The 11,601-nt window shown below is 34.0% G+C and overlaps 1 protein-coding gene across 2 annotated transcripts in view; it reads right to left on the bottom strand.

Annotated features, from left to right (window-relative positions):
• Window positions 1-1,492: 1,492 nt before the first annotated feature.
• Window positions 1,493-11,601, bottom strand: part of RFX3 (regulatory factor X3) — a 97,462-nt gene continuing 87,353 nt past the window's right edge. For both annotated transcript variants that reach the window (XM_027709710.2, XM_027709712.2), the window contains 6 exons: window positions 8,070-8,167; window positions 7,634-7,783; window positions 5,958-6,166; window positions 4,835-4,988; window positions 2,744-2,786; window positions 1,493-1,816 (listed from right to left, as the gene is read on the bottom strand). In XM_027709710.2, the coding sequence (XP_027565511.1) occupies window positions 1,578-1,816; window positions 2,744-2,786; window positions 4,835-4,988; window positions 5,958-6,166; window positions 7,634-7,783; window positions 8,070-8,167 (893 nt within the window). In that variant the 3' untranslated portion in view covers window positions 1,493-1,577. The remainder of the gene's footprint in view (window positions 1,817-2,743; window positions 2,787-4,834; window positions 4,989-5,957; window positions 6,167-7,633; window positions 7,784-8,069; window positions 8,168-11,601) is intronic.

Raw genomic sequence — 11,601 nt, 5'->3', positions numbered from 1 at the left:
TCAATCTATTTTGACATTTGAAGTTGGTATTAAAGCTAGTTTTGCTTTCCAAATTCCCAAGCAAATTTTATTTGTATTAAAGAGAAATCCAGCTAGAAACAAGAAAAAATAGGTTTATTGTCATTCTAAGAGGGATATTAAAATCATTTAATAATAATAATAAAAAAATCCTTTTATTCTTTTGAAGGCTATGTAACCTGTCCTTACTTCTTAGGGAATTTGAAAATGACAGGCACACCTTGTTGAATTAATTTAAGAGTTAAGAATAACAGAAAGTACTAAGTCTTAGCTTCAGTTCTGTTTAAGGCACCATGTAATAGCCGAGGTACAATGATCCCTGATGTACATTCTTAAATGGCAATGGTCCATCTAGCCACCTATTCAAATTCTACACAATTGGGAATAAGTACAAGTGAGGTGTGCCAGTTACACTGCCTTGTCTAATTTTTGTAAAAATTTAAATCCACTTTAACAACAAGGAAATGTTTTTGAAAGGAAAATGATGCAGGTTGCTACATTCCTTGCATTCTATAAATCACCTTTTTTAAGAGCAGCAGATTGAACCACTAGTAGGAAAAGACCTGGAATAGAAGAAAGTCATCCAAATGGAATGTTTTCCTGTATGTCCAGTTCAGTATAAGTAGCACATACACTTAAAATTAATAATAATCAAGTCACTTCTTTTTTAGCTTCAGTTTCTAACAACTACAGTGTCACTGAACAGCCAAAAGTATCTGTTCAGTGGCCTCACATATAGAATCAGTAGTCTTCAAAAGAGAGGAACTGGTATGCAAATAATATCTGGAACTGTTGATTTTAAAGGAAGCTTGCATTGTTTACATCATGGTCAGATAATTAGGTACGTTTATGCCATACAGATTACCACATTCTTTACATTTCTGTCATTTAAACACGCTTCTTCCTCACAGAAAGAAACGAGATCTTCTCAACCCTCCAGCATTATTACAAAAAAATCCCCCTGAATACTCACAATTTTATCAAAATAGTGTCTTCTCGTAGTACGATGAAAAGCACCTTTTATAACAAATTTGATACATCTGCTGTCAAATAAGTATGCCTCCAGTGTAAATCAAAGAAAATAGTTCCTTTGATATTTCACAGAAGTGCATCTAATTAAAAACCTATCTATATGAAATCAGCATCATAACTAATAATTAACATTAAAATATTTTTTAAAAACTATGAAAAAATTAAATTATTATAAGAGGACAAAACATTAACATTAAGCTTTGCAAAAATCTTGCATTTGATAACAAGAAAGCCCTCGCTACTGCGTGGCCAATGTAAAATGAATCTGTTTACAAAAAAAATTTTTTTTTTAAACAGATCTGGCAAAATACGTACACCCATTCCATTTAACTCCAACAAAATAATGATCAGAACAGCTAAATTTGACAACAGTCAACCTTCAGACTTATTATCTTTTTTCTTCTTTTTCTTTTTTTTTTTTTTTTTTTTTTTTTTTTTTTTTTTTTTTTTTTTTTTTTTTTTTTTTCATATTAAACCTAAAGGACTAACGCAATGGGGCGTGTGTTGGAGGCGAGGGAGGTTTCACATTAGACTGCAGTATATGTGTTTCCAGTAGCACTGCACTGTCTGATAGTCTGGGTAGTTGCAACAATGTGCTCATTATGAATTGGGTTAAGGAGGTTCTGCTGTACTCCACTCTCGAGCACTGGCTGCATGCAGCCCACCTGGAATGCCTGGTTTAGCTCAGTTTTCTCTCTCTTGGCTTGTGGCTCTCCACTTTCATCCAGCTCTTCATCTATTTCACTTTCAACTTCACTGCCCTCATCTGCACAAACAAACCACTATGTAAATAGCACAAAGGGAAAAATTCTAATACAAGGGTCTTTATTTTGCAAATAATAGTTGAAATACAAAAATACAAGGAAGACTAGCAATCTGTGATATAGCAGAAATCGAAAATTTTAAATTTTAATGGAAAAAGTCAACTATTATCTCAAGTAGGTAAATGGACTCAGCTTTGATCACGTGAGTTACACATTATTGACACAGTATGTGAAAAAAACAACTGCAACCTCAAAGAAAAGCTCTAACAAAGTGTTAAGTTCATATTGCAAAATGTCTCATTTCTAAGACAGGATAAACAAGAGTTGTTACTCTTAGTTACAGACAGGGAAACTGAGGCAAGAAGATTTGTGGTGACTTGATCCCTAATTTTGACATATTCTTATACTCATTCGTTGAGTGTTCTGAGGTTAAGTCACCCCAAATCACTCAAGAATAAGCATAAGAATGTATGTCAAAATATGGCATGAAGAGGTTATAAGGAACTCACTGCTTTTTAAATACTTGGATACAATTCTGCCTTCTTTGCTTAGTAAAACATTCACTACAGTTAAATATACAAAAGTATACTCTTGTCTTTCTTCCCACAGCTGTTACTCTCCTCTGTCCTACCAGATATAAAAAAATTCTGAACAAGAATTGGATTTTTTTTTGTGACAATAATGAACATTTTTAAAATAAGGTTCTTATTTTAAAAGAAACCTACAATATTCTAGTCATCGTTACATGTGACATATTACATAGATAGCTATCATATCCATATAATAACATATCCATATAACATACACATGCACTTTAGAGGATGATACAGCTCTAAATTTGGGTTTACTGTGTTTTTAAAACATAAGGACTTCTTTTGCTCACATTACCTCTACAAATAATTATACACTGGAGATATTAAAATGCTTACCTTTATCCATATTTCCAGGGGATACAGCATTTAAATCACCAAACTGTGAAATAAACAATAAAAAAACTGGACACAGTCTTAAGCAAATGTGAACTTAGAATATCTATGCTCCACTGTGCTCCACTGGTTTCACACTAGCATTCTAACACATGATCTTAGCTGCAACCACATCCATAGCAGAGCAATTCTTTTCCCATTCCATCTCAGTCTGGCGCTTATTAAGACAATTATCACTAAGTAAACCCTCAAAAATTAAAACAGAGAAGTACAAACATTTTAAAAGATTGCTTCATAAGGGCCTTTGTTGCTTGAAGTGAGCTACTTCTGTGCTTTATAAAGCCATAAATTATGATGGATATACATTCTGAACTGCCAATATTTTAACAAAACCTTTTTTTAAAATTTTCCAGAGACAATTTTATTATGCTGGAACAAAAATGAAGGTTTGTCACAGTTGCTAATCTACCTGTAAGGCAGATGAAAGGCACTGCTGAGAAAGGGTTTAACCTGACAACTGATTTACATCAAAATCCAGACCTCTTAAAACAAGTTGCTCATAAGCTAGGAGCCTAGCAAAATGCCACCAATGAATCTCAAGTGAAAGGAGCACACTATTTAGATAAACACATTTCTAAGCAGAAATGATGACACCACTCTTTTTCAGAAGAATTTTGCCAATACTTGTGACCAAAGGTGGGAGAAGAGGAAGGGAGAAATATGTGAGTGCTTTTCTCAGCTGCAACACTGTGCTGTCTTACAGTGTTTGTTGGGACTGTAGTCTTCCTCTTTTATTTCAGCCACACAGCCACTGAATACACAGAAATACACAGTAATGCATTTAATGCATTACTTCTATTTTGCTCCTCACCTCACCTCACCTCTAAAAGTTCTGCAATACTTACTTCTTTATTGTATTTCCATCTTCAGTATCATAAACTTTTTAGAAGACCTTATTCTACATTTATGTCTAACACATACAAGTCTGTTAAGGCAACAAGAATGTAGTAACTGTATACTTGAGTAGTACTTACTGCAAAGTAAAAGTAGGCAAAAAATGTAGGAGCATGTATACTGATGGTGGTCACTAAGCAGAAATGTAATTTAGTTTTTCTGAAACATGACACATGATATAAAATCATTTGACAAATAAAGCTGAGACATTTTCCAATTTCTCTTGAAAGTATATAGTCTATTTTTAGTATTTAATGAAGCTATCAATATATCCTGAGGGAAGAATGATAACTGATGCCAAATCAACGAGCAAAATGACTTGCAATTTATCGGTAACATAGAATAGGATAGTGACTCCCAAGTGTAAAAATGTAACAAATCCATCCTATTAACGACCATATTTTTAAATATATCCATTTTCCAGTACTTTGGATACATAATTCTCTGGTAACAATTCATGCATTCCTCACTAGCCCACTCAAAATAAAAGGTTAGATGGACTACTGGAAAGAAGAGGGATAAAATAAACTTTGCCTTGCAGATGCCATAGATGAGTAAAAAAAATTGTTATGAATTGAGACTCTAGTTCTGTTTTTTAAACTAGTAATCTTTGAAACACATGTATGAAAATCATGTATGTTTGTGCTGGTTTTATTACGTGTATGTGAACAGTACTGTACGAGACAAAATTCTGCACGAAAACCATCCTTCTTAAGTCAATACGTTTTGTGTGGGAATTCAAAACATGTGCAAATGCATTTTAACAGATTCACAGAAGTAACATTTTCCTATTACTCTGCTCTTTTTTATTTCCACATAAAATATTCAGTTCTCAAAAACTGGAAAAAGGTTGTATGTTGATCAACATTTTTCAAACTGTGCACGTGAATCTGTGTGCAGATTTGTAAAAGAGCAAGTTCATTTAGAAAGAATTGTTTTTTACAATTCAATGTGGTTTTAGTACTCTGTCAATGAACACCGGTGAAACAAGTTCGAAACTACTGTATATATTTGTAACCCAATCTATTGTTAAACTGCAGAACATCCTACCACTCCACAAAAATGTTTAAAAATTTGCAAAGACAGTTTCCTAAATTCATCACTAAATCTATCAGTCTAGTCTCTTACATATTATCTTACCTCTCCCATAACTGCAATAGGTGTCTCTCCTGTTGCCTGAGCAACACGATGTTCTACTAAGTAAAACATGTATTCATCGTAAAGCAAGCGGATCAGATGAAAAGAGCCAAAGCTAGCAGCACTGCGCAAGGTTAAATCTCGAATCACCATTGAGCTATTCAAAAATAAAAAATATATATATTTATGTATTATATGTCACAGCCATTTTAACATTTATCCATGTACACATTTCACCTAGAAACCAATATTCTCAAAAGTAACATTATCCACAAATGTCTCATTTATGGTATCTTTGGAAAGAGATGACCAGGAAAGTCAATCATTTGTTTTTCTCTTTCTCTGAAGGTACTGTTGGATATCAAACTACACAAGAAATAACCAGACTGGTTTGTTTTCTATGCATAACTACCAATACTTGAGCAAGTGTAAAACTTAACTTGAAAGAAACTTTGTTGAAAACATAAACAGCTAAAATGGTAAAAAAAATATTTGATTTTAAAACCAAACTATTGCTTAACTAGTGTCTGTTGTGTCCACCTTCCCAGGATAAAGGTTTTAATTGCCACAATTACTTTGAAACTTAAAACTACAAGAAATAGACTTGCATCCTAATATTATATGGACAAATTCAGATATGCTCAGCAAGCAGTTGCTACAGTCATGTTCAAAGAACAAGGTTTACTCTGATAACTGTTTCAATAAGCAGCTAACATGGAATGCTCCTCTTAATGTTCTTTTCATACACTAAAAGCAGGTTTTGTCTTCCTTACTTAAAAAACATAGATGCCACAATGTTTTAATAAACAATACAAAAACCAGTGCCTTAATAATTGCATAGTTATTCAATCAAAAAATTTCATATTATGTTTCTAACTCTGGACAAAATGCCACCTGCACTCTTTTGCAGATGGCCTTTAAAAAAATAAACAAGGGTCACTTAAGTCCCTGCTCATTTGCAGACAGCCTTGAGTTCAAGGTTAACAACAATACTCTAAAAAAAACCCCATGTTTTTCACAATGTACTAAGCCACTGTTTAATATTACATTTGTCAACCTTACTGCACTGCACAATTAGGCAAATAATAAAACAGTCAGAATGTTTTAGAAGTCTATTAAATACTACCTGTAGAAAGACCATTTTAACAGAAATTGCCGTGCGGCTTTAGGAAAGCTGGGTCTTCCTTCATATGGTTTCAACGCTTGCATCATTACATTATCAAGCCAGGCAGCCCACTGCTCCAGAGTGCTCTGCTGTTGAAGAGTCATCTTGAAATCTGTTTCTAGTCTCTGAACCATGTTGTCATCACACTGGCACACCCAGGAAGCCTGCTCCTGTTACAGCACATGGCAAATCTTGAATTGACAATACATAAGCCAAAGCACAGAATGTAATTATATCTCAAAGATTAAGCTATTCAATGGGTGAAAAGGACAAAATCCACTTACTAGACAAACTAAGAAGCAGCTTTTATTTTTATGTCTGTTGTAACTTTGTTGGAAGCAAATGAGTAGGAAAAGCGTAGCATGTAAGAGCAGACATCAAATACAGAAATTAGAAAAAACAATGGAAGCAACACAAGTTTGTCGTAGTTTTCCACATTCATTTGCAAAAAAAGGCTTCTACTTTCCTCATTTTTCTACTGAAATATTCTTGATTTGTCATTCTTTTCTGGTAGGCAGGAAGAAGAGTCAAATGGGGGGGTGGCTAAAGTAATAAAAGAAGTAGCGAGAAATCAAGTGCAAGGTTCCTTTTGTTCCGAAGAAGCTAAGTCTAAAGACAAATTCTGTATTATAAAAGTAACTTCATATGAAAACAAAGCTTGTTCTGTTTGCTGACTTTCAGCAGTAATAGATCACACATTACTTGAAGTACAACATAAACTGCACACAAATGGAGAAACACACTAGCATCCAATAATCAGCAATTCAGCCGGTGTTACCAAGTTTAAATAAAGTTAGCTGATCAATTCGTAAATGAGACAAAAATGAGGGCTCACTAACTGCAAGTCATCTCCATAAGCTCTAGCTATCATGAGCCAAGTTAACACCTCATTCACAGGCTCTGCATCCATGACCATCTGTATTTAATATATTTTGTCTTTGGTCAAGAACTCCTGACTGACTTCTGTTAAGACTATTAACAAGTACCAAAACACTCCTTTACAAAGAAAAGAGAGAAACAGAGCGCTAGCAGGAATATCAAACCTTTCACTTTGCTGGCTAAAAGGATGAAAGTATTTTTTTTCAGAGGAGCAGAAACATGTAGAGAAATCAAGCTTAGTAAAAATATAAACTTCTGTTCTACAGATTGGCATCTGTACTAATCTAATCCATTATTCAGGAAATCTTTTCATTTTAAGCATAGGCACTTAGATAAAATATACTAATGGTATGGGTTTTTAAATAGTGGAGGCAGTCTCTACTGAAAATGTTGTACGTGTAATAGCTTTAAGAGACATTCAGAAGATATGCTACTGAGATCTAATCCTAAAATATAAGTTTTGCTATTATTATGACATCATTCATGGTACCCATTCTAAGAATGTATTTGCTTTACATTTGCATAGAAGTTGGAAGAATATGTGTGTTTGAAGACAGTAAATGAAAACAGAAAATGGTTTTGAGCTCTTACTTCCCTAAACTGTAAGCCATCACACTTGGACTGAATCACTACATATATGAATGAGCAAAATGTTTCCACTTTACTTTCTTGATAGAATGACAGCTAACAATGAAGTCCAAAATCACAGAGGAAATAACACTTTAAAAAAAAGCCTGTTATTTAAAATTACATTTTACCTGAACATTGGCAAAATCAACACGGTTAAGATCATTGAGCATCTGGTTGATTTGAGAAGTATTTTGAAGCACAGCACGAGCTGCTTGAGCCAGGTGATTAAGAGATGTATATCTTCGCAGAGTCTGGGCAAAGGCACTTACAGCGGCAACCTAAGAAGAAATTTATTTGTTTTTAAATACCATACTCTGTATCTGTAGATTAATTCTACAGATTGAATCTTTACTTTCATTTTAATAGTTTTTATTAATTAGTCCTCATATTTGAATTATGTCCATGTAGCAAATCAAATAATGTTATTTCCTCTCCCATTATTTGATGCTTGATGCTAAACACGAAATTTAGCATTTAAGTTAAAATTCTACTGCTTTTAAGTTAAGATGCTACTGCCCACTTGGTTTGCCATTGCAAGAATCATATTGCAACAGTTTTGTCTACCTTGGTTTGTATCATCCTCTGTGGAATATTGTTCATGGCATTTGAAAGCCAACCTTCAAGGCTTTTTGCAAAATTGCGAATGGCTTGGGTCAAGGCACCTGTGCATTAGAGAATAAAAACAGAATGAAAAGAAAGCAGTGCACCTGTCTTGGAATGTTTTGCATCCTCAGAACTCCCGTATTCAACTTTCAGGTCCACTGTTCTTACTTATTAAAAGACAAATCTAGTTCAGGTTCAAAATGCCTCACTGAGATAAAGATTATGCAATAATGATTTTAATTTTGGTTTAATAAACAGTTCTAACTTCTTCACCAACAATCTTTTAAGAAGTTTGTGATCAGCAGTACTGCTTTGGGCACTCCTGTAGAAGAACAACAGTAACTGCAGCAGATGTGACGGAAATTTCCATTAGTAACTTCCAGCTTTCCATTTCATCTAAGCACCTCTTTTAAAAAGCAAAACTCTGGGGAAAAATCCAGATATTGGAATTCTGCAGTTTCCTCAAGAAAGTCCAAAGTAACGTTAAGCCATGTCATAGTGCTGCTTATTTCAGTTTTAAAGAAGAAATTCCAACATGCAATGCTTAATGATATTGTCAATAAGCAAGATATAGGAGAGCGTTTCACTGACAGAAAGTGAGATTATTCAAATGACTATGGAATTTGTATGCATTTTTGTTTCTTTTCTATAGCACCCATAGAAATGCTGCGAGGCTGACAGAGATTTAGAGAGAAATCAAAGAAGCCCCTACAGCAATCTGCACTACTAAAAACAGAAGTTTTAATTTTTTCAGAGGAGAAGAACAGAAAGTATTGTCCCAAGGAGCCGTGCCTGAAAAAAAGAAAATCACATTGTCTTAGTCGTAGAAACCTTGCTTTCCCACACCTAACACCTGCACATTGACAAAATAGCATCCACTCAAACTGTTGCAAAAAACAGGAGACAAAAAGAAAAACCACAGGTTTCTGAAGACTGGTAGAGAATGAATGCAACTACAGAAGTGAAGAGGAAAAAACCAAAGGAAATAATACCTTTTACAATAAAGCCTTTTTTAATAATACCTTTTTAAATAAAGCTTTAACAGAAAAGTAAATTTACTAAAATAAAATCTGTATTCTTTGTCATCTCTTTTTCACAGGTCTTCAAATTTGCAGTGATAAGCAGCAGAATCCATACTGGTAACTTATATAACTCACCACACATTTGGACGCTTAGCTGACCACAATTTGATCTTACAAAGTATCTGTATTAGCTGAGCCCTCTTATGGCATTAGGTGTTTTTCTCCTTTGAGGTTTACACATGAAGAACAAGCTTTTTTCCTCAAGCCTGTCAATCACCTAGCTCACTTGTGCTGCTTTGTAAATTATTTCTGTGCACTTACTAATTGACTGTGTATTCACTCACATTTTCTTACCTACAAGACAAGAAAATGCAAAGTGGAAGTAATAATGTAACTACTGTATAAATTGTGCTTAGTTAAGAAAAATATTTCTGCTTTTTCACTTCTAATGTGCTTATTATTCTTTTTCACCTGAGAATATATATTACAAAATCATTTGCATCACTGATGCTGATGTCCTTTAAAAATAAATATGAAAAAGCAGCTCAGGCCTTAAGAAAGGCCTTTAACTAGGAAGAAAAATGAACAAATGAAAGAATTTCTAAGTTCTGAAGAAATAAAATGGCTCAAATAGATAATCAGCCATCAGTATTGTATAGAACAATCACAAATTTCTAATGAGCTCTGGAGATGTATTAAATACAGAATTTTTCTCATACTCTATCCTTAAGTACACATCTTGCCATTTCCAAAACCCGAACTACCTATGAGTCTTTCTTCTAAGTTCATCTGGCTATCCTAGAAAACCCAGAAAACTCTGTTTCAAAGAATCTTTGCATGAGGAGTTTGGTGCAAAGTAAATTGTTAAATGTAACTAGACACACACTAAATGATGTGGCAATGGCAGTTAACAGAAGTTTGATTTGCATAAGCACCTAAAAAGCTTGACTTGTGAACCAAAAACCCTGACATGTACAAAACTAGGCTTTACAGACTTTCCAGTACTTTAAATTTTTGTCTGTCTGGAATTCTGTAACATGGTGTGGAAGTACATTTTGCATAAATTCTTGACCTATCACAGAAACTAGCTCACAAGCAAATGTGTTACTGTCCATTCTGCCACTTGTGAAGATGCAAAAATGCCATTCTAAAACGTAATACCTCTGGTCTACCTTGCCAAAGACATTAGATAATTATGGTCTTTATTCCTGACTCAAATGGAGAGCATTTCACTTTTCTTAGGAAAAGGAATTTTGCTGTTTTATATACAGCAATTCTTCATTCATTCTGTGGGTGTTAAATATTTCAGCTGACAAATTTAACATAGAGGTTAAAAATAAAACCATTTTATTCCTCAATGGTCTTTCTTTTCTATTGCAGTAATATGTATTACACAGCTGAGTAGCACAGTATCTAAAAGAAAAAACACTGAAAATCCAAATTAAAAAAACCCAAACTTGAAAAAATCATATGCTTTCTTCAAGCCCTTTCCAAATTAATATTTTTCTCTATTTTGAGCAGCTGCTGCTGCTATCTTTCCATCTATTCAGGAAAAAAAAGCCATGTCTTTAACAAAGCATTTACAGTCCCAGCTCCTCTACACAGTCCAAACTTTTCTATCAACTGCTATTTTCCCACAGAGGATGATGAATTTATCTACTTCACCCAGCTCCATTACTGTCAACGTCAACCTTAAGCCATCTTTTCTGTCTCTTGTAATGACTGGAGATGCTTTTACTCTAAGGAAGGAGTTAAAAAAAATAATATTTTAAACATTTAACAGTGAAGAAGAAACTTGGATGGACCATCATGACAGGAAAGAAGACTGGAAAAAGCCATTTAGTTAGCTGGTCCTAAAGACAAAGTAAGAAAATACATTAGCTGTTTTCCAAAAGTAGCTCAGTAGTGGACTTCTGAGCAAAAAACTACTGGACTGTTTACAAAACAGAGGCAGAAATCACTTGGGAAATATTTGTCCTGGGATGTGTTTGCATGAAACAGTCTGATAATCATCCCCAAAACAGGAATGTCAAACCCAGTAGGTATCAATTATTCAAATATGACTGGTAATTCTAGAAAGCAAGAAAATAGCATGGAAAGGACATGATGCCTGTTGTTATTGATATTAAATGACTGTGTCCCATTTTCTTGAAATCCTCTACTGGCAATGCCCATTGCATTTTATGAAACAAAGCAGGAAGACACCAGAAGCCATACAGTTGTCATTTAAACACTTCTGTAGAGACTGCCAGGTTGTGCAGGACAAGCAAGTGAAAAGGAAGATGAAAAGCAGGTTCAGTGAAAAAACGTGTTTGCATCACCTTTTTATTCAGAAATTAATGTGCTTTTGCAAGTCTGAGTTTTAATTCTACCTATTAAATGTTGCAATTAAATTTGTGCAGTTTTTATCATTGCCTAATTGTTTGTAATACAGTATATTATTCAAAAATCCTACCTATTGGCGTTATCAT

This window comes from Pipra filicauda, unplaced genomic scaffold, assembly GCF_003945595.2.
Source record: "Pipra filicauda isolate LSUMZ 115617 unplaced genomic scaffold, ASM394559v2 scaffold35_size7292922_pilon, whole genome shotgun sequence".
NCBI lineage: Eukaryota > Metazoa > Chordata > Aves > Passeriformes > Pipridae > Pipra > Pipra filicauda.
This window is presented reverse-complemented; position numbering and strand designations above follow the sequence as displayed.